This window comes from Taudactylus pleione, unplaced genomic scaffold, assembly GCF_031769625.1.
Source record: "Taudactylus pleione unplaced genomic scaffold, aTauple2 ptg000013l, whole genome shotgun sequence".
In the NCBI taxonomy this organism is placed as follows: domain Eukaryota; kingdom Metazoa; phylum Chordata; class Amphibia; order Anura; family Myobatrachidae; genus Taudactylus; species Taudactylus pleione.
Window position 1 is genome coordinate 4,741,805 of NW_028284416.1, and position 23,993 is coordinate 4,765,797.

At 49.3% G+C, this 23,993-nt stretch overlaps 2 protein-coding genes across 2 annotated transcripts in view; one reads left to right on the top strand and one right to left on the bottom strand.

Moving 5' to 3' along the window:
* Window positions 1–4,728, top strand: part of IMP4 (IMP U3 small nucleolar ribonucleoprotein 4) — a 17,801-nt gene extending 13,073 nt beyond the window's left edge. Inside the window, exons 5-9 of the mRNA XM_088470446.1 lie at window positions 1,565–1,697; window positions 1,822–1,976; window positions 2,052–2,146; window positions 2,226–2,299; window positions 2,984–4,728. Of these exons, the coding sequence (XP_088326572.1) occupies window positions 1,565–1,697; window positions 1,822–1,976; window positions 2,052–2,146; window positions 2,226–2,299; window positions 2,984–3,096 (570 nt within the window). The 3' untranslated portion in view covers window positions 3,097–4,728. The remainder of the gene's footprint in view (window positions 1–1,564; window positions 1,698–1,821; window positions 1,977–2,051; window positions 2,147–2,225; window positions 2,300–2,983) is intronic.
* On the bottom strand, window positions 4,577–18,362 carry TUBA3E (tubulin alpha 3e). Its single transcript, XM_088470434.1, has 5 exons — window positions 18,131–18,362; window positions 8,522–8,744; window positions 7,370–7,518; window positions 6,229–6,909; window positions 4,577–5,022 (listed from the first exon to the last, which is right to left on the bottom strand). Exons 1-5 carry the CDS (start codon window positions 18,131–18,133, stop codon window positions 4,726–4,728), a joined length of 1,353 nt encoding a protein of 450 aa, XP_088326560.1. The 5' UTR covers window positions 18,134–18,362; the 3' UTR covers window positions 4,577–4,725.
* Window positions 18,363–23,993: the final 5,631 nt, after the last annotated feature.

Genomic DNA, 23,993 nt, shown 5'->3' on the forward strand with positions numbered 1-23,993 from the left:
GGGTTCCCGCAACGTTGCACCCCAAAACCCCAATTCTGCACTTTTTTCCGCCTGCTATTCATAGGTAAAACTTTTACGCCTATTACATGGCATTGACTTTCCGCCTAGGCGGAAAGTCTTTCAAATTGAATACGGCGATACTTTTCCACCTGGCGAAATGACGTCATCGGCGAAAAGTTTTCGGCCGAAACACGCAAAACCGGCTTTTCGCTCCAAATTTAATACGGGCCTTTGTGTTTGTACTATATCTTACATATCAGTATTTTTGCTCCCAAAGGTCACTATCTCAGGGGAATTCAATTCAGTGCGATGTTGAATAGCGACGGGAGGGAGCTCCAGCAGCTATTCAGTACACCGCACTGTTTGGGCGTGCTAAGGATTTCTTCTCGCACCCCCCTGGGGATGCAAGGAGAAATCCGACCAAAGTGCTGGGCGCACGGCTGTATTTCTGCATAGCTCAGCGCTACAGCCGCGCACCCGGCACTTTGGTCAGAGAACGCCGGTTACCGCACCTTAACACCCTTGTTAAGCCGCGAGAACCGGCATTCTCTGACCACACAGCGCACTGAATTAAATGGCTCCGGGAGCTATTCAATTCGTGTTGAATTGCCCCCTATATTACTCATTTTACGCAGTTTTGTATTTTTTGCTCTGTACGGCGCTGTGGAAATCTGTGGCGCCTTGTAAATAAATGCTACTAATCATAGGCAGGCCGCTGCTTCTCTGCATGTGAGACTCGGAAATTTAAAATTGCCACAATCTTAAATATTTTTGCTTTTTATTTTTTTTATATCATTGCCAGTTTAAATTTCAGGGTTGAACACACAGAGAATTGAACAAGCCACTGCTTAGTAAATGTACCTCTAATGCTGCATACACACGTAAAGATTTTCTGTCCAACCATCCAACTAGGTGATTGGTTGGAATGAAAATCTGGTAATGTATGGGAGTAACTGATGATCAGCAATTTGCTCCTAAATGCCAGAAAACAGATGAAAATGACGTCAGACAAGTTTGTTAAATGTTTGAGCTAAACAATTTGTTCAAACAACAGTTTTTGTCCATTTTCCGGCGTTTGGGAGCAAATTGCTGATTGTCATTTACTATCATACCTTACCAGATTTTCATTCCAACCAATCAGCTAGTAGGCTGGTTGGATAGAAAATCTTTAGGTGTGTATGCATCTTAAAGGTGCATACACACACGATTTTTTTGAACGATTATCGTTTAAAAAAATCGTTCACTTTCTGAGTCAAACGATGAACGATTATTGTTCATGCGCGTTCACGGTTGTAGTTCAGTCAGACTTGTCAACTCAACGATTTTCATTAAGTTAATATGCAAAAATCGTTTGTAGTTCATAAAAATCGTTCATTACATTTAAATGAACATAGTAAATGAACAACTTTAGTAAACGATTTTAGGTCATGGTTTCAAGGTAGAAAATCATTTACTAAAATCGTTCATTAACTCAATCGTTGTGTGTGTATGCAGCTTAAGCCTTACATGGCAGTTCTCAACCCCATCGCTGATTATATAACACACGTTGTTTATTACTCTTCAGGAGTTGAAGTTGGTTTTCCCCAATGCTCAGCGCATGAACAGAGGAAAGCACGAGGTGGGGTCTCTGGTCCAGGCGTGCAGGGCCAATGACGTCAGTGACCTCGTGGTCGTCCACGAGCATCGGGGAATGCCAGGTTGGTCTCGCAGATAAAGTGCTGCGCTTGTAGCGATGTTTAGTCCGCGATACCCACAGAAACTTGCACTGTGATGGCTTCTGAGCACATCGTACATATGATGTTAATGTTATTTGCCTTACAGATGGGCTGATTGTATGTCACTTGCCTTTTGGACCCACTGCGTATTTCACCCTGTGTAATGTAATTATGAGACACGATATTCCAGACCTGGGCACCATGTCGGAGGCTTATCCACATCTCATCTTCCACAACTTCACTTCCCGGCTAGGACAGCGGGTAAGGCCGACATTCTAATATGCCGCACGGCGTTGGGGATGAGCTGGGACTAAACACGTATTACTTCATCCATAGGTCTCCAACATCATGAAATATTTATTCCCAGTTCCCAAGGAAGACAGCAAGAGAGTCATAACCTTCGCTAACCAAGAGGACTACATTTCATTTAGGTAAGTGAGTACCAGCTGCTGGCATTGCAGGTTGTTTGTATGTGACGTGTGACCTACTGACGCCTATCCTCTGTGCCAGGCACCACGTTTACAAGAAGAGCGATCACCGTAACATTGAGCTGTCGGAGGTAGGCCCTCGCTTTGATATGAAGTGTAAGTATTAAAGGTGCTGCCGGCAAATGTTTACAAGTGAAGCTGCCACTCGTACATGTGCGGTCAGCGCTCTGGTGTTTATGGGGAATGTAGACATTGGCTAAAGGGTTCTAGGACAGCCTTATGGTCTAATCAGCTGTGACCCCAATACCATGGATCAGCCATACTCCCTTTCTCCAGCAGGTAATGCCTGTGGTGTTATATGTGACAGCAGTTATACCAGGAGAGACCACCGGGCTACTAGTTGTTGTAGGTTTATTATATAGATATTACCTTCACAGCCAAGGTGCCCATTCACTAACTATTTAATCGAGCGATTGAACGATATCGTTAATAGTTTACAAAAATGTCTAAAACGACCATTGATGTGCTCTCCCACTGGCCGTTTAGACATCTATCATCGTGCAAACATGCTGTACAACCTGACGATAACATCAGGTTCAGCATGTTTGCAGATGATTGATGTGCTTACACTGAATGACTGCTCGTGGCACAGCACAGACTGACAAACTACTGCAGGATTACAATGTCGTAATTGTGCAGTCTCTTGCCTGCCATCTAGTGGATGGGCACCATTAGATCTGTTTCATTCTCTTGTGAGCTGGCTACAGCACGTGAGAAGCCATAGCCACCAATCAGATGTTACCATAGAATTGATGACTAATGCCATTTTCCAACTTACAGTGTATATGATTAAACTGGGCACCCTGGAGAATGAGAACACTGCGGAGGTTGAGTGGCGCTGGCATCCGTATACCAACACCGCCAAGAAGAGGAAATACCTCAGCAATGAATAGTGTTTCTGTGGAGTGTAAATAAAGATTTCTTTTCTAACCTGGTGCTGACAGCAGAATGTTCATCACCATCCACACACAGACTTCCTCCCCCAGCAGCTCAGGTCTTCAGGATTTCTTTATTCATTCGCGGGTGTCTGGCTGGGTCAGTAACTATGCGACCTGTTTCCATAGACCTCTTCAGAACGTAAGCTGGGGGGGGGGGGCTAGTAGCGACAGTGGGCCTGATTCAGAGCCGGACGCTCTGACCAGAGCGCTTGCTCTGAATCAGGGCCCTCCTACCTCAACTTGGAGCGGCCTCATGGACGCTCGCATAGCTGGCTATAGCGAGCGTCCATCATGATGGTCAAGGGTAGGGTCTCGCTGCTGCAAGCCCTGGAGTGATTTTGGCCCGATCAGAGACAAAATCACTCCCACTGGGGCCGGACCCAGACGGTAGGCGTCACTCACCATCGACAGCACGCCCCCTATGGTGTGAGACCCTGAGCGACAGCTACCCCGTCGCTCGCCGGGTCTCGCGCATGCGCACGATACTCCCTCCGTCATGCGCATTTTGGTACCATCGACCCGCTTGCGAGCGGGTCTGAATGAGACCTAGTGTCCTCACATTATTTACCCAGGTGTAGACTTGTGCTGGGGACACACTGAAATGACAGATTGATCAGCAGAGCAATTTGCTATTAGAGCAGCTGATTGGCTGACCAATTGCCCCCTTTATGTCTGGCCTGACATCGGTCCCTGCAGCTAGTGTACAGGCGGTCGGTGGGTCACTTGCTCATACGTACCAATATCTGCAAGGCTGACCTGATATGTCTGAACAAGGTCATGGACAGACACATCGGGTGTACTCATCTGCCAATCATAGATTAAATGATATAACAAATGTGTCCCCAGCTTTCAGGGTAGCTATAGTATCCCTTTAATAAGGGAGACCTGAATTACACAGGTTCTGTGGCCAATTAAAACCAGGCACAATGCAGACCTGAAGTCAGCCACAGAACCTGTGTACAGGCCCCAATACATCAGCAATAGTGCAATCGATTGGAAAAGATTTTTATACACAATTGATTGCACTATTACTGATGTATGGGGGTCTTTAGTCATGTGTGTCCCTGATTAAAAGGGATATTCTAGCAACCCTAATTATTTAAGGTCTGATGAAGATTTAAACACAAGTCAGCTTAGCTGACTGGTCCAACTATGCATATGTGTGACTATCTTCTGCGAGTGCAGCCAGATATGATCCTGCATTTCTTTGGGACGTCGTCATCCCACTTCCTGGCAGCCTGTCAGGTGATGATCACACAAGCACTCTAATTATGCCATTTAGGTTTCCATTACTCACATCCTACACTGAATGGGCTGGTTTGCAGACGTCACCGACATTTGTACTATGGGAGAACTGTTGGTGACTTTCCCTTCACAGTATACGTGCTGTTTTTGCTTGGCTTCTATCTTTTCACCATAGTAAATGATCCCAGCCTTTTATTATCACTTTGTTCGGTTTATTTGTGTCATTCTCATAAGGTCAAGCAAAACTGGCTATATTACAACAGAAATAGTTAAAACATTTAAACTTATTTGACAAATTTCAAACGGAACAAGCATTGAGCATGTGTAACCTTTTACAACTCAGTATTCCTCTCCCTCCTCCGCCTCGTCGTCCACAGAATCCACCCCCACCTCCTCGTAATCCTTCTCCAATGCAGCCAGATCTTCTCTGGCCTCGGAGAACTCCCCCTCTTCCATCCCCTCCCCCACGTACCAGTGCACAAAGGCGCGCTTAGCATACATTAGGTCGAACTTGTGATCCAGGCGGGCCCAGGCCTCTGCGATGGCGGTGGTGTTACTGAGCATGCATACAGCACGCTGCACTTTGGCCAGGTCACCTCCTGGCACCACTGTCGGGGGCTGGTAGTTGATCCCCACCTGTAGAGAAGCAGATCATTGTTACCATTTATAATGTTTGGCACAGCAGTTCATTTGAGATCATTTAAATTTCAACAGCTTTTATTCTCTACACAATAGACTAATGGCGGAGACACACGGTCAGATTTGAACAATAAAGATTTAAAAAATCGTTCATATCTGACAGAAAATATGACTTGTGAGCCTGTAACGATGATCAATGTGCGTTCCCGATTGTCAGATATCTGATGTGTTTGCAGTCAGATTTGGTCGAATTCATTTTAATTGTGTCTGAAATCGTTCATCTAACACAGGGGTAAATTACCCCACATGGGGTAAAAATTAAATTCCTGGGGGTAATGGACGGACAGCCGGGCATGCATATGAATCACTGTATAATATAGAATGATACATAAGCATGCCCGGCTGTGCCGCAGGGAGGCTCTAAGCCTGACGCCCACTGAGATATTACCAGCAGGCGCCCGTCTCCTTCCCTGCAGCGCCGCGTTAGCCAGACGCTGGAGTTCTCTTCTGAACTCCAGCTTCCGCCTCTCTCCATGCGCACTATGGGAGAGACGTCATGACGTCTCTCCCATAGTTCCGAGGAGCAGCCGGGCGGACAGGACGGCGGCGGATGCAGGAGCGGGGATTAAGGTGTTTTTTTTTTTTTTGTACAAGTGGCACTACTACAGGGGTAGTACTATAGGATTTCCTTCCTTTCAAATCAAGGGGGTAACGTCAGCGTAGCTAAATATATTTTGGGGTAAAAAAAAAAAAAGTCCCCTGATATAACACATCTGACTGTGTGTATGTACCATAAGACAGGTTTCCAAACTCGGTCCTCATAGCACCCTAACAGTTCAGGTTTTAATTATATCCCTACTTGACCACAGCTGACAGTCCTTGTCAATTTGATTTAACCACCTATGCTCAACCAAGGATATCCTTAAAACCTGGACTGCGTTTGGGAACCTCTGGACTAAGACATTGAAGGTCATATGGGACAATGTACACAAGCCAGCAAGAGGAAATGTTATGGGTTAAAATAGTTCCAAACCTCACTACCCTCATATTGTCACAAAAGTGACACAAGGTTTTGTCTTTTGTTACAATCTTCTTATAGTCCTGGTAAATACAAAGTAATGTGGGTACAGGTGCCCCATCGCCACCATAGGTATCTGAGGAATGCAGGTTTTACCTTCCCCTTCTCTGAGCCCTGGTACTAACCTTGAATCCTGTAGGGCACCAGTCTACGAATTGGATGGTGCGCTTTGTCTTAATGGTTGCAATGGCAGCATTGACATCCTTGGGCACCACGTCCCCCCTGTATAACATGCAGCAAGCCATGTATTTGCCGTGACGAGGGTCACACTTCACCATCTGGTTTGCCGGCTCGAAGCAAGCATTGGTTATTTCAGCGACAGACAGCTGCTCGTGGTAGGCCTTCTCTGCGGAGATGACCGGGGCGTATGTGGCCAGCGGGAAGTGGATGCGAGGATATGGAACGAGGTTGGTCTGAAACTCGGTGAGATCCACATTCAGAGCTCCATCAAACCTGAGGGAGGCGGTAATGGAAGACACGATCTGCCCGATGAGTCGGTTTAAATTTGTGTATGTCGGACGCTCAATGTCCAGATTCCGGCGGCAGATGTCATAGATGGCTTCGTTGTCCACCATGAAAGCACAATCCGAGTGCTCCAGGGTGGTGTGGGTGGTCAGGATAGAGTTATATGGCTCCACCACAGCGGTTGAGACTTGGGGCGCTGGGTAGATGGCAAACTCAAGCTTAGATTTCTTGCCATAATCAACAGAAAGTCTCTCCATGAGAAGGGAGGCAAATCCGGAGCCAGTGCCTCCTCCAAAGCTGTGGAAGATAAAGAAGCCCTGTAGCCCTGTGCACTGGTCGGCCTGCGGAGAGAAGATATAGTTGTGTTATGCCTGACAGACGCTGTGTAGATGATCCTGATCTATAAAATCAGCAGACTTGACTATGTGTCTAGACTATAGGCCCCCATACATCTACTAACAAGTCCACCTGTCCGAAATGCCAACCGGCAGCCACCGATGTTCCGCGATCCGTCGACGTATCAGCGACATTATATATATTAAATTTCACAGATTTGCAAATCACGATTAGATTTTAGCAGATGTATGGGGGCCTTTAGACTCGACTGGAGTTAAATGCTGCAGCAATGAATGTCATTGTGAAACTAACTGCAAAAAGGGTGCCCGCATATGGGCATTTGTAGGGACTGTCTGCAGAGCAGACTACTATAAGCCAACACACGGGACTGCACAACGCTGAGGAACATGTTGCTGCCATATAAATGGAAATAACTAGCCAGCCCTGCATTCACGCCGTACTTACCAGCTTACGAATACGATCTAGAACCAAGTCAACGACCTCCTTCCCGATGGTGTAATGTCCCCGTGCGTAGTTGTTGGCTGCATCCTCCTTTCCGGTGATCAGCTGCTCAGGGTGGAAGAGCTGACGGTATGTCCCAGTGCGCACTTCATCTACATGAACAGATACACATGATCCGTGTCATAAATCTATTATCACTGCAGCAGAACTCATCAGTCCCACTCTATAAACATCGACGTAGGGCGTGTTCAAGTGGGGAAACCAATCAAAAGCTGCGCTCTATTCATCTGGCTTCTGATTGGTCATCCTACTGAAGTCTCCCTCCAGCTCTCCCTTAAGGCAGGAATTCAGCTACAGGTGATGTACAGCCGATGATTGGCTGCGCACGTCAGGCAGTTACGTAACCGCCAACGTCATCTATCTCTATGGAGCGCAAGACAAAATTTTCACTGTGCCGTTCTGGAAACTAAAAGTTTTTTTTTATTGAATTGACCTCTCCTAACCTCAATCCCCCCCCCCCTTAGAAATTGGTAGATAGTAGTAACCAATGTTGTACAAAAGTAAAGTCTGGGGCTTGACGTTTGTTCAATAACCAAGCATTCTGGTATACAGCTATCAATACAGGAACACTTGTGACTTTGATCCTCATATTTTAAAGGTTACACATTTTAATTTCTGAAGGAATATAGTTATTCTTTAGACCACAATTAAAAACAATGTACCGTCTTCCTCGGCAACACCCTTAATACACACTTAAACGATATCGCTCAGAGCATATCGTGTTTCCCCTGCATTTCCACGCTCAATGTCGTTAACAGTGACGGCACCTTCCCTCATACCCGTACTTTGCGGAACCTGCCGATATCGTCAGGTTGCCGCGCAAGTATAGGCGATGAAAGACATCATTAATGATCCGCAGGAGTGCGCATAGTTAACGATGTCTTGCATACACACTGTACAGTATTGATCGAGATTACCACAGCATTACAGACTTCAAGATGTATAACCCTTATACACTGCCCAAGTGGACTGTAGTAGGGAATATTTAGAGGTCTCAGAGCTCCATGGTAATTCCCAATCTAGATGCAAGGCTAGCCTGAAAACCTGGACTGTAATGTAGAAGTTTGCGCACCTCTGCCCTGTATCATTACTTACCAACTACAGTGGGCTCCAAATCCACAAAGACAGCCCTGGGGACGTGCTTGCCGGCTCCCGTCTCGCTGAAGAATGTGTTGAAAGAGTCGTCTCCGCCACCAATGGTTTTATCGCTGGGCATCTGTCCATCGGGCTGAATGCCGTGCTCTAGACAGTACAACTCCCAGCATGCGTTACCCATCTGGACGCCAGCTTGGCCAATGTGGACGGAAATACACTCACGCTGCAAGAACAAAGGAAGATTTTCTTAGTAATGAAAATTAATCTGACATAACAAAGAAGAACTGTACACAAATGTACAATATACATAGAATTTAGCCCAATATTCCTTGTATCCATAAAGGTTTAAGTTCTGTAATGTACAATGTATAGCTCTACCTTTAATCAGATCCCAACCTTCCTCTACTAGCCAACTCAAATGTAGCCAATTGGCATATTTTGGCAAACTACCAAGAACTGCACGGGTTGGTCCTGTTTGCCTGGCAGGTCACATCCGCCCCTCCCCAGTAATTGTCTCCTTCATGGCATGAACCCCTTTACTACTCCTGTAGATGTGTCACTTACTATACTTTATTCTAATCCTTTGGCCAATCAAAATTGTTTCTCTTCCCCAAGTTGCCAATCACTTCCCATAATTACCCTCCAGCTATTTATATTCTCTACGTGAATTCCAGCCCACATCTTCACATGACAGTCATATGATGATACCCAAGTCTGTCAGGCCAAGCTGAATCCAAATCGGTTACCTTACTCTAGGGATGGCCATCGACAGTTTCAAAACATCGATGGTTACTGGCAGATTTAACTAGTTTTGCCATCAATGGCAGAGAGCCAATGTTCACTGCCATCGATGGATGACAGACAATTTTTTTTGTTCTCTGTTCAGGACGGAGCTTAGCTCCGCCCCCCCACTAAGCCCCACCTTTGTTTTTGCTTGACCCGTGGTGGCCATCGAAGGGATGCAAACCATCGATGCTTCAGCATAGATGTTTGTGTTATCACTGATGGGCCCATTGATGGTCACCCCACCGATGGCCATCCCTACCTTACTGTCCACTAGTCAATACCAGCATGCCATGCTCTAAAGCAGCCAGTGCCCGCACACCCCAACCTCATGCCTTAAGGCTGGTACCCTAAACTAGACGATGTCTTGTGTGTACCAACCTAGTTAACGACGGGACCCGGCAGGGTGCCGGCATTGGCAAGTGCAGCATGGCCCACACTAACAATGTCGCAGGGACGATCTAGACTTTTCTTTTTAGGGGGCGGTTTAAGAATTAATCCTGACTCCTCCCCTTTACTTATTCCTCCTCCCACTTCCAATCCTGACTCCTCCCATCTTCACTAAGTGACCTCACATCATAGCACTGTACCCATTCCTATCTCTATTCATTATTAATCTTTTTACTTCTATCCCCATTTATTTCTCTTTCTTTACAATTGTCCCTCTCTTCTCCCTCGTCTTTATCACCCGTTCTAAGCACTCTGGGTTTAATGTACTAACCCATCACCCCCCATATATTGGGAGCCTGCCTATGATGATTTCTGTACTGTATGTAACATCGGGAACACAGGTATACTAGGAAAGCATGTCCACATTACTATGACCCCCATTTATTAATGATCGTAATGCCCAGATCGGGCACAATAACAAGAGATATGGTAAGAACTTACCTTTGTTATCTCTGTTTCTACGAAGTCCATAGGGTCCACAGGGTTGACCTTGGGGTATAGGTTGGGAACCAAATCCGGGCACCACGCAGTTAAAGCTTTTAGCTCCCAGGATGCACTGGGTCCACTCTCCCTATAACCCCACCCCCAAGCCAGAGGCACCTGTTTGTAAGTAGCCAAAGGCCGGAGGAGGAGAGAAAAAGAGAGAGAAAACTGGAACACTCAATAACCATACTCACCGAAATGGGAGACGGAAAACCGGTGACCAGCCACACAGCCCATATGAAGCCAGGTGCGTCAGGGCGGGCGCCCTGTGGACCCTATGGACTTCGTAGAAACAGAGATAACAAAGGTAAGTTCTTACCATATCTCTTGTTTTCTACTTCAGGATCCATAGGGGGTCCACAGGGTTGACCTTGGGGATGTCCCAAAGCAGTTCAACCAAGGGTGGGGACGCTCCTGTGCTGAGAGGAGAATCCGTCGCCAAAAAGGAAGCATCCTGAGAGGCAAAGGAAACCAATGCCTAGAACCTTAAAAAGGTGTGGACAGAAGACCACGTGGCCACCTAGTAAGGCAAAACAGCCGAGGCGCCACAGCGAGCCGCACACGAGGGTCACATGGCCCGAAAAAAAACAAGCATCAACAACAGGAAGGCCTACCCATGGGTAGGCCCCTGAGGAAGACCTACGAGGCCATCCAAGCCAACATTTGGTTATAGGCCGGCCATCCTTTCCTGTGAAAACCAGAAATCTCAGACCACCAATAAGGAGTCCGATTTCCGTAAGGAACCTGAACGGATCACATAAATCCAAAGAGGCCAGACCACAGTCAATGAGGCCACACCAGCCGAGAGGACTGGGGACAGAATGGCCGTACCATAAGTTCCAGAATAATATGGAACCTGAAAACCACTAAGAAGAAACACAGGGCGAGAGCAACTCCCACCCTGACATGATGCCCTCCAGAAGAGGGAGCCACATGAGAACGCTCCCAATTCAGACACTCTCCTGGTTGATATAAACACCCTGAGAGAAAGAGAGAGCCTAAGCAATAGACCATGTAATGGCTATCACAACCAGCGGTTCCATTGACTGTCCCCGGAGGTAACGAAGAACCACTACTTACTCCCAAGGAGTCCCTAGGGAGGACAAATGGAGGCATAATCAAGAAAACACTCCAAAGGATGAACTGGATACCAGAGTGAAGCAATTCCATATCTTAACCATACTGACAGTGTAGAGATCCGCACTGTCAGGAAGACCAGGCCAAGTGTGAAACCCAAGCCAGCCGGAAGGAATGCCAGAATATCTGGAAATCCTGGACACCAGAGGATTGTATCGACAGGTACAATACCATAAGATTTATGGCTGCCACAGTTTGTGGTAGGTCCCAGCAAAAGCTGATCCATGTGCTCTAATCATTCCAACGATGACAAAGCCAGGGAAGCCGTAAGACCACTGTAAGGACACAGTCAAAGACAAACGACCCAGGTCCAAGGCAAAACCAAGGACCCTGAGACAACAGGTCCGGGCAGTGAAGCATCAGGGATGGAGTATCGATGTAGACTCCGAAGATCCAAGTACCCCTGACATCTGGGGCAATCAGGAGCCACCAGCAGGAAAGCATCTCCGTCTCGATTGAAAACACTTCCAAAGACCTCGAGGAAGAAGGGAGACCGGAGAACACAGGTACACAAAGTGGAAGGACCACTTCACCGACAAAGAGTCGCTGAAGTTTGCTTCAGAATCCCCAGAGCTGAACTGTAACACCATAGTGTGATAAAGTCAGAAGGCCATGAGGGTCACCTCAGGGGGGCCCCCCCTGCTCACCAGGAGATGAAACCTCTCTTGGGGAAGAGACTAGTCCCCGGGATGCACGTCGTGACGGCTGAGGACTCCCGCTTCCCAATGGAGAGCTCCTGAAATGAACGCTGCCGAGATGGTCGGGAGGAGACCCTCGGACTATGTCCGAATATGTGACATACCTGTCATTGCCACCCAACGAACAGTGTTGCTAAAAAGGAAGCCACTGTCCTGACCCTGTCGGACTGAACCTTTTCAGGTTCACCGGGAAACAAGAGTTATGCCAGAGTAAGTTAATTGACAGGGTGGAATCGACAGACGTCCAACTGCACTGAAAAGGATTCGATCCAGACACTGTCCCTAGCAAAGAAAACCCTGGACGAGATGGCCATAGCCACCCGGACAGGGACCGACTTGCCTCCGGAGAGAGCATCATCGTTTGAACAGTTATCCGACAGAAAAAACTCATTCCATCTGGAGATGAGCCAATTATGGAAAGGCCTGGAATGGAACTGAGCCCATTCCACCATGCATCCCAGAGTGTAAAGACATCTGTCGACTGCGCAGACAACCATGTACTCCTAATGGAAGAGAGGAGATTCCGTCTTACGCCAGAAGAATTCTCAGATTCTGAGAATCCAGCAGGGATCCTAGATGAAGAATACCCAGAGAGGGATGCAGGGAGGACTTTTTCCCCGATTAAACGTCTGCACCCTGAAGAAGCCACAGTCATCCTGACCTGGCCGTAAAGTACCCCGGTGATCCCGCTAAGAGCAGGAGGCCGTCCAGGTACAGGAGCATTGGGATATACTGAACAGAAGAACTGTCAGAAAATCCAAAACGCTGGTAAACCCCTGTGGGGCTGAGGACAGTCCCAACAGGCAGAGCCCGAAAAATTGTAAGTGTTGCTGTGATACAGCAAACCTCAGCCCATGCTGAGGAAAGGGCTCTGTAAGTACCCGTAGGCACGCGTCCTGTATATCCAGTGATACCCTAAAGTCCCCAGGTTCCAAACATCGTATGATGGAGCATAGGGATTTCCTCCTGAGCCCAGGTAGCTTTAGGAACTGGTTCAGGGAATTGAGACAGAGAATAGGCCAAAGAGGACCATTCAGCCACCGCACCAGAAAGAAAACAGAACAACCAGTCCCTCACTGAGATAGTGGGGATGGCCTAATTAGCTCCGCTTACCGCAACAACTGCATAGCTTTCTGGATCTGTAAGGCCCTTGTAAAGAGGGCGTACCCTCCTACCCACGTAGCCGCGGCAACTTGACACTAATACCGGGTGAACTGAGAAAATCGGTATCTCCCAGTTGTAGGCCTGTCCCGTCAGACTGAAGAGATATCCGTAGGTTCAGAAGCAGGATCGGCTGGCAGTCCAGGCCTGCTCGGTACTGGATATGTCGGCCCTTGTAGATGCCGACAGTCTACGAAGAAACAGACCTTTAGGCTGACCCAGAGGACAAAAAAGACTTAACAGACTTAGTCTGAGGCCTTGTAGTGGGCATAGCTGAAAGCGGTAAACTTGTCGTTAGTAATACTGCCAATGTTACTACAATCTTGTCAAGGTCAGGACCAAACAATATCAACCCTAAAGATGGTATCTGCACCTCTGCATTCCCAGAGCGCAGCCATAGGGTATTACGGAGGATACAGTCGCAGCCGGAACTCTGAAAGTTAGGAGACTGATATCCAATATAGGCATTTCCACCTATGACAACAGCATATATTACGTGAGCGACCAAATACATTTGAACCCCCGACGTGTTGGAGGGGAAAAAACGTTACAAATGCATCAACCCAATATGCAATAGTATTAACCAACCATGCTATAGCCATGGTAGGATGGGTAACAACTCCTGAAAGCAAGTATACTGATTTCAGGCAGAGTTACCACCTACGGATCCGAAGAATCCGACCACGCAGGAATGGGAGGCGTAGTAACGTCTGTAATCAGACGAGTAACACGCCCATCCCCCCCAGGAGGGGCTCGTGATGACCCTCAGGGAATTTGGGACAGGAGGCCAAACACTGTTGTAACACCTCCTATCTGGCAACAGCCAGAGTCCCGCTATGCGATCCACCCGCTAGTCAGCAACAGGTAACCCGAAGGCACGCAATACTGAGGGTGTATAATACAGGTGCAGGTCAACATTCACTCTATCCAGAATGGACCTGCTACCAGCCCTAAAGCAGGGATAATAATACTTGAAATAGGCTTCCCCCCGTGTAAGAGGGAAAGAACCCAAAACAGTATCCAGTTCACGGCAGAGCCAACTGGGAAGTAACCACAGGGCGTCAACCACGCCAATTAGCGTTTCGTAGAAAACGACATCCACCCAGGGTGGCTGTTGTGGTAATCCCTGCAAGGGGAATGACAGACTATTGTGGCACCAGGGGGAATTCATATACTGCGAAAAACCCCTGCAGGGAGCGGTAGTCTGTGTCACAGGGGAAGAGTGCAAGAAGCTGCGAGATACCCTGAGATGAAAAGGGCAGTATGGTGAAGTAACCCCAAGTGAGGTACAACAATGGGGCCCGCCCGGCGATCCGCAATTGAGAGGATCCCGAGAAAACAAACCGCCCAAGGGGGTCGTGAAAGAGGCCGGCACCAGATGACGCCACATACAGAACCCTTTATGAGTCAAATCCTCCGCACTAACACCTGCAGCACATGACATGCAGGATAGTAAAAATGGGTGCAGTATAACGCTCTATCTCCTGGTCAGACATATCTGACCAATCTTGGCGGAAATATTAAGCAGCACTATACTGGTCCTGACTGATGCCAAAAATTAGCTGCAGGGACCCATTTTCAGCGTATGCAACACACAGTTCCATCTAAAATATGGCAACGTGCAGCACGCAACAGTATGTGACAAACCACACAAATATTAACAAGTATATAAATGTGAGGTCTCAGAACCACCCTAAGTACAGCTGTATTAGGGCAGATAAAGAAAAGGGATAGATATACACTGACAGGTGAGAGAATAAAGTACAGTCAGCACTAGCATAAGTCACATACAATGCAGATATATACATATATACATAAACATGTCATATAATATACTGCACTATTACACTGCATTCAACTGCCCAGATTCAGTGTCTGGGAAGGCTACAGCGCTGTGTACACTGACCTGATGGTGAGGTACGCAGGGGGACTGGACTCACTGCCATCCTGAGAGATTTCTGCTGCACCACAGAGATAAAATGGCCGCTGGAGACCTCAGAGGAAGCGTGGCCCGCGGAGGAAGCAGCTCAGCGACGCCAGACTATGGATACTGAAAGGCGCGCTGAGCTGAGGGGAGGAGCCGCTGTAACAGGGAAGGCTGCCTCCCCTGGCCGGCTATTAACCCCCGGGACGCCGGCTCCCTGCACCGATCGTTAAGTCCCTGGTGGTCTAGTGGACACACGGGGTATGGGGGGCCCGCCGCCACTGCCGGCGCCTCCGGTCTGTCCCCTGAGACCGGAGGCACAGGACTGCATTTGAAATGCGCGGATCACCGCAAGCGGTGATCCGCGACCTTACCTGCTCCCCGTGGATCCGGCAGCAGTCCTGGGCGCCCGCAGAGTCCGGCTAGTACAGACTCTGGGGTCCCGCTGAGATCCCCAGATCTGTACTGGCGTCTCAGCGCCAGCGGGGGTGACGGAGCGGCAGCTTAGACGTCCTATGGACAGTCCGACGCTGCCGCTCTGAAGAGTCCAAAGTCCATGAAAAAACTTTGTCCCTAAAAAAATAAAATAAGCTTAGGGGCTGCTAATCAGCTCCCCCTGCGCTAACGGTGACCCGACTCCAGCCGGGCACCAACTTAAACTGAGGTGCCTCTGGCTTGGGGGTGGGGTTATAGGGAGAGTGGACCCAGTGCATCCTGGGAGCTAAAAGCTTTAACTGCGTGGTGCCCGGATTTGGTTCCCAACCTATACCCCAAGGTCAACCCTGTGGACCCCCTATGGACCCTGTAGTAGAAAGTACCACATTACAAGATGCGATCATAGTGCCCGGATGCATCATCCAGCACAAGCAGGGACACAGACTCCGAAAGGCGCCCATCCCTGCGATGTGCCCAGAGACCTGCCGGGGCTACTGCGCAGACGCTGCCACTGCCGGGGGATCCCTCCGCCGGCTGATAATTTGGTGTGTAGCCCATAGGCTACAGCGGCTAACGCCATCTTCATCGCATTCCTGATGTTGGTAAATTTGGAAGCATCGCATCCCCCATAGAAACTTATGGGGGGAAGCAGCTGCCTGCGGGAATGGAGGGATCACAGCATGTATCGGAGATGCTTGCTGCCGTCTCTCCTGCATTCATCTGGGGGGGGACTTCATATTTGCAGTTAACCCCCGAAAATTGATATTTTCAGGGATATAGCCACAAATATAGAATGATAAATGGGCCTCTATGAATGGAGTAGGATACATCCCCTTGACTGACACCTCTCAGGGAGGGACCGGACACACCTCTCAGGGAGGGACCGGACACACCTCTCAGGGAGGGACCGGACACACCTCTCAGGGAGGGACCGGACACACCTCTCAGGGAGGGACCGGACACACCTCTCAGGGAGGGACCGGACACACCTCTCAGGGAGGGACCGGACACACCTCTCAGGGAGGGACCGGACACACCTGTCATGCGTAACAGTCACAATTCAGAAATGATCCAGCCAGGGGTTAATAGCAATAAAATGTGACAGGCTGTTTCTCCCTCCAAGAACAACAAGAGCCATGCTGGAGCTATTAGCAGCAATGCTTAGTTATGCACACAGTATACAGTGTGACAGGGCTGCTCTCCAGATCATCTTCTCTATCAGCTGGGTTACTACTGACCAGTGTGCCAGGCTGCAGGGGCTTCACCAGGTACTTTCCCTCCATCCATGTCACCTTAACCATTCCCCAGTGCTCAGCCTCTCATGCAGCAGCTATAGGATTGCTGAATTCTCATGCTGCTGGCAATGCCTCATGGGATTTGTAGTTTATCTTTTACTGCTCAGAGTCTGAGCTACAAATCCCATGTCACTTCTCCTCCTAGCTGGGTACCTGTACTGACAGCTAGCTGGCTGCCTGCTTGTGACTAACACCCGGCTGCCACCCACAGCTTAAGGTGCCTACACTCATATCGATATTTTACACGATCTGGCCGATTCTGACGCATCAGAACGACAGATCGTGTAAAATATGTAAAATATGCCCAAATCGCGTGTCCCCGCAGGTTGCACATCACATCCTCAGATCTGCCGTGCTGAGCACATCGCTGTGTGTGTAGGCACCTTTACATCATGCCCGGCCTCTGCTCTCCCAGAACTGCACTGCTGCTGCCTACAGGTCAGGATCTGTAGTTGGGCGGAGCTGGGGCGTCAGTGGGGGGTGTGTGTGGAACAATCGCCCTCATCGTCCCTCCTGGATCCGCCACTGCAATGTTGCCTGTCGGACCTGCATGCAGGCCCGACAGGCGATGGCGCTGACAACTCGCGGGAGCGCACATCATCAGCAACATAGCAATACCCACTAGACGATGTGCCCGATATGTTAGTAGTGTGTACCCGGCATTATTCTACAGCAGCCAACACGACACCCCAATCATCGGTCCGATTCAAACAGGGACCGATCACAGGTTAGCTTTTGAAGACCCTGATGACCAGCCAGGTGCACTACATATGCCCCTAGGGGTATATCATACTCTATATAGAGGACATCATCAGAGGGCGTTTCTGGTGCAGTATACTGGCATAACAGCTGCTCCTTAATGCACAATGGGAGGGGGTGGGGGGCGAGAGCATCACGATGGGTCCGAGAGCATCAGGGGGGGAGGGTCGCGAGCATCAGGGTAGGGCCGGGAAAAGACAGAGCATCACAGGGGACCGGCATGACCAGCTATTAGGGGCTGCAAGATGGAGATCTGCCAGTTACTGCAGAATCACAGCCCAGCTCTGTACTCCCACATCGGCCAATCACAGCGCAGCACTGTGCTCCCACATCGGCCAATCACAGCGCAGCTATTTATCCCTCTATCCTCCGATGACATCCTGGCAGCACCCCAACTGCTGACTCCCCCGCTAGCTGGGCCCAGCCCTGCAGCCACCGGCATACGTAGCCCCGGGAAGACGGTGTGCACCGCCGCCCGCCTTACCATGGTGATGTCTGTAGTCTGACGCTGTGTAGGGGTCCGGGGATGCTGCGCTGATCTCGGCCTCGGCTCTGGCTGCTGCGCTGTCTGTAACGATCCGTTCCCTCCCTCGCTGCTTCGCCAACTGTCGGCTGCCCCGCCCCCAGCCTCTCCCTATCCTCCAGCTGCCGCGCGCTCGGGCATGTGGCCCGCCGCTGATTGGGCAAGGGCTGCACGGGGGGCGGGGAAAGGACGCCTGTCCGTCATTCTTTTCCGGGAGCTCCAAAAAGTTTATCTGTGCAGGCCCCGCCCACTGCAGAGGCGCTCTGATCTCGGGCTGGGTAGTGGGCGGTCTTGTGCCATTGAGGCTTATGATGATTGGATGGCTGGCTGGTCACGGGGTATTACGCGGGAAGCTCGCGTCTCTCACAAAACATAACGGTCACTCAGTCATCAACGGTCAATTCACCAGATGATATCATAGTATTGGACCATAGTGCACACTGGGCAGTGGGGGCGCTGTTTAATAGGGATGGGACATCGAAAGAAAACATTGGAAGTACCGATGTTTTTAACATTGAATACAAAACATTATTTGTTCACTGGAACCGATTTTTTTTTTTTTTTTTTTTTTTTTTTTAGCAAACTGCATTTAAATAAACATTTAATAGACTAATACACTTTTAAAATAAGCTCATACTGTGGCTCTCTTCATGGAGACAAACTGTGTGTGTGTGTATATATATATATATATATACACACGCACAAGTGGGTGTTTGATTTCAAGGTGGCATTGTAAATTAGATGTGTTTGCACATATTTTTATTTTCTTGCTCTAGTATCTGCAAATAGCTGTTTTGGGCTCATTATCTTTCCTATCAAAGTGTTTCCACAAATGGCTTTTGGGTGGTGTCATGTTATTGTCAGTACTCACTACCAGTGACAGAGAGTATGGCAGAAGTGCTGTGTGTTATGCTGGCAGGGCACTACTAGTGACAGACGGTATAGCAGAAGTGCTGTGTGTTATGCTGGCAGGGCACTACTAGTGACAGAGGGTATAGCAGAAGTGCTGTGTGTTACTGCTGGCAGGGCACTACTAGTGACAGACGGTACAGCAGAAGTGCTGTGTGTTACTGCTGGCAGGGCACTACCAGTGACAGACGGTATAGCAGAAGTGCTGTGTGTTACTGCTGGCAGGGCACTACCAGTGACAGACGGTATAGCAGAAGTGCTGTGTGTTACTGCTGGCAGGGCACTACTAGTGACAGACGGTATAGCAGAAGTGCTGTGTGTTACTGCTGGCAGAGCACTACTAGTGACAGACGGTATAGCAGAAGTGCTGTGTGTTATGCTGGCAGGGCACTACTAGTGACAGACGGTATGGCAGAAGTGCTGTGTGTTACTGCTGGCAGGGCACTACTAGTGACAGACGGTATGGCAGAAGTGCTGTGTGTTATGCTGGCAGGGCACTACTAGTGACAGACGGTATAGCAGAAGTGCTGTGTGTTACTGCTGGCAGGGCACTACTAGTGACAGACGGTATAGCAGAAGTGCTGTGTGTTACTGCTGGCAGGGCACTACTAGTGACAGACGGTATAGCAGAAGTGCTGTGTGTTATGCTGGCAGGGCACTACTAGTGACAGACGGTATGGCAGAAGTGCTGTGTGTTACTGCTGGCAGGGCACTACTAGTGACAGACGGTATGGCAGAAGTGCTGTGTGTTATGCTGGCAGGGCACTACTAGTGACAGACGGTATAGCAGAAGTGCTGTGTGTTACTGCTGGCAGGGCACTACTAGTGGCAGACGGTATAGCAGAAGTGCTGTGTGTTATGCTGGCAGGGCACTACTAGTGACAGACGGTATAGCAGAAGTGCTGTGTGTTACTGCTGGCAGGGCACTACTAGTGACAGACGGTATGGCAGAAGTGCTGTGTGTTATGCTGGCAGGGCACTACTAGTGACAGACGGTATAGCAGAAGTGTTGTGTGTTACTGCTGGCAGGGCACTACTAGTGACAGACAGTATAGCAGAAGTGCTGTGTGTTACTGCTGGCAGGGCACTACTAGTGACAGACGGTATAGCAGGAGTGCTGTGTGTTATGCTGGCAGAGCACTACTAGTGACAGACGGTATGGCAGAAGTGTTGTGTGTTATGCTGGCAGAGCACTACTAGTGACAGACGGTATAGCAGAAGTGCTGTGTGTTACTGCTGGCAGGGCACTACTAGTGACAGAGAGTATAGCAGAAGTGTTGTGTGTTATGCTGGCAGGGCACTACTAGTGACAGACGGTATAGCAGAAGTGCTGTGTGTTACTGCTGGCAGGGCACTACTAGTGACAGAGAGTATAGCAGAAGTGCTGTGTGTTACTGCTGGCAGGGCACTACTAGTGACAGACGGTATAGCAGAAGTGCTGTGTGTTACTGCTGGCAGGGCACTACTAGTGACAGACGGTATAGCAGAAGTGCTGTGTGTTATGCTGGCAGGGCACTACTAGTGACAGACGGTATAGCAGAAGTGCTGTGTGTTACTGCTGGCAGGGCACTACTAGTGACAGACTGTATGGCAGAAGTGCTGTGTGTTATGCTGGCAGGGCACTACTAGTGACAGACAGTATGGCAGAAGTGCTGTGTGTTACTGCTGGCAGGGCACTACTAGTGACAGACAGTATAGCAGGAGTGCTGTGTGTTACTGCTGGCAGGGCACTACTAGTGACAGACGGTATGGCAGAAGTGTTGTGTGTTATGCTGGCAGAGCACTACTAGTGACAGACGGTATAGCAGAAGTGCTGTGTGTTATGCTGGCAGGGCACTACTAGTGACAGATAGTATAGCAGAAGTGTTGTGTGTTATGCTGGCAGAGCACTACTAGTGACAGACGGTATAGCAGAAGTGCTGTGTGTTATGCTGGCAGGGCACTACTAGTGACAGACGGTATAGCAGAAGTGCTGTGTGTTATGCTGGCAGGGCACTACTAGTGACAGACGGTATAGCAGAAGTGCTGTGTGTTACTGCTGGCAGGGCACTACTAGTGACAGACGGTATAGCAGGAGTGCTGTGTGTTATGCTGGCAGGGCACTACTAGCGACAGACGGTATAGCAGAAGTGTTGTGTGTTATGCAGGCAGGGCACTACCAGTGACAGACGGTATAGCAGAAGTGCTGTGTGTTACTGCTGGCAGGGCACTACTAGTGACAGACGGTATAGCAGAAGTGCTGTGTGTTATGCTGGCAGGGCACTACTAGTGACAGACGGTATAGCAGAAGTGCTGTGTGTTATGCTGGCAGGGCACTGCTAGTGACAGATGATATGGCAGAAGTGTTGTGTGTTACTGCTGGCAGGGCACTACTAGTGACAGACGGTATAGCAGAAGTGCTGTGTGTTATGCTGGCAGGGCACTACTAGTGACAGACAGTATAGCAGAAGTGCTGTGTGTTATGCTGGCAGGGCACTGCTAGTGACAGACAGTATGGCAGAAGTGTTGTGTGTTACTGCTGGCAGGGCACTACTAGTGACAGACGGTATAGCAGAAGTGCTGTGTGTTACTGCTGGCAGGGCACTACTAGTGACAGACGGTATAGCAGAAGTGCTGTGTGTTATGCTTGCAGGGCACTACCAGTGACAGACGGTATAGCAGGAGTGCTGTGTGTTACTGCTGGCAGGGCACTACTAGTGACAGACAGTATGGCAGAAGTGTTGTGTGTTACTGCTGGCAGGGCACTACTAGTGACAGACGGTATAGCAGAAGTGCTGTGTGTTATGCTGGCAGGGCACTACTAGTGACAGACGGTATAGCAGAAGTGTTGTGTGTTACTGCTGGCAGGGCACTACTAGTGACAGACGGTATAGCAGAAGTGCTGTGTGTTATGCTGGCAGGGCACTACTAGTGACAGACGGTATAGCAGAAGTGTTGTGTGTTACTGCTGGCAGAGCACTACTAGTGACAGACAGTATAGCAGAAGTGCTGTGTGTTATGCTGGCAGGGCACTACTAGTGACAGAGAGTATAGCAGAAGTGCTGTGTGTTACTGCTGGCAGGGCACTACTAGTGACAGACGGTATAACAGAAGTGTTGTGTGTTACTGCTGGCAGGGCACTACTAGTGACAGACAGTATGGCAGAAGTGCTGTGTGTTATGCTGGCAGGGCACTACTAGTGACAGACAGTATAGCAGAAGTGTTGTGTGTTACTGCTGGCAGGGCACTACTAGTGACAGACAGTATGGCAGAAGTGCTGTGTGTTACTGCTGGCAGAGCACTACTAGTGACGGACGGTATAGCAGAAGTGCTGTGTGTTATGCTGGCAGGGCACTACTAGTGACGGACGGTATAGCAGAAGTGCTGTGTGTTACTGCTGGCAGGGCACTACTAGTGACGGACGGTATAGCAGAAGTGCTGTGTGTTACTGCTGGCAGGGCACTACTTGTGACAGACGGTATAGCAGAAGTGCTGTGTGTTATGCTGGTAGGGCACTACTAGTGACAGAGAGTATAGCAGAAGTGCTGTGTGTTACTGCTGGCAGGGCACTACTAGTGACAGACGGTATGGCAGAAGTGCTGTGTGTTACTGCTGGCAGGGCACTACTAGTGACAGACGGTATGGCAGAAGTGCTGTGTGTTATGCTGGCAGGGCACTACTAGTGACAGAGGGTATGGCAGAAGTGCTGTGTGTTACTGCTGGCAGGGCACTACTAGTGACAGACGGTATAGCAGAAGTGCTGTGTGTTACTGCTGGCAGGGCACTACTAGTGACAGACGGTATAGCAGAAGTGCTGTGTGTTACTGCTGGCAGAGCACTACTAGTGACAGACGGTATAGCAGAAGTGCTGTGTGTTATGCTGGCAGGGCACTACTAGTGACAGACGGTATAGCAGAAGTGCTGTGTGTTACTGCTGGCAGGGCACTACTAGTGACAGACGGTATGGCAGAAGTGCTGTGTGTTATGCTGGCAGGGCACTACTAGTGACAGACGGTATAGCAGAAGTGCTGTGTGTTACTGCTGGCAGGGCACTACTAGTGACAGACGGTATAGCAGAAGTGCTGTGTGTTACTGCTGGCAGGGCACTACTAGTGACAGACGGTATAGCAGAAGTGCTGTGTGTTATGCTGGCAGGGCACTACTAGTGACAGACGGTATGGCAGAAGTGCTGTGTGTTACTGCTGGCAGGGCACTACTAGTGACAGACGGTATGGCAGAAGTGCTGTGTGTTATGCTGGCAGGGCACTACTAGTGACAGACGGTATAGCAGAAGTGCTGTGTGTTACTGCTGGCAGGGCACTACTAGTGACAGACGGTATAGCAGAAGTGCTGTGTGTTACTGCTGGCAGGGCACTACTAGTGACAGACGGTATAGCAGAAGTGCTGTGTGTTATGCTGGCAGGGCACTACTAGTGACAGACGGTATAGCAGAAGTGCTGTGTGTTACTGCTGGCAGGGCACTACTAGTGACAGACGGTATGGCAGAAGTGCTGTGTGTTATGCTGGCAGGGCACTACTAGTGACAGACGGTATAGCAGAAGTGTTGTGTGTTACTGCTGGCAGGGCACTACTAGTGACAGACAGTATAGCAGAAGTGCTGTGTGTTACTGCTGGCAGGGCACTACTAGTGACAGACGGTATAGCAGGAGTGCTGTGTGTTATGCTGGCAGAGCACTACTAGTGACAGACGGTATGGCAGAAGTGTTGTGTGTTATGCTGGCAGAGCACTACTAGTGACAGACGGTATAGCAGAAGTGCTGTGTGTTACTGCTGGCAGGGCACTACTAGTGACAGAGAGTATAGCAGAAGTGTTGTGTGTTATGCTGGCAGGGCACTACTAGTGACAGACGGTATAGCAGAAGTGCTGTGTGTTACTGCTGGCAGGGCACTACTAGTGACAGAGAGTATAGCAGAA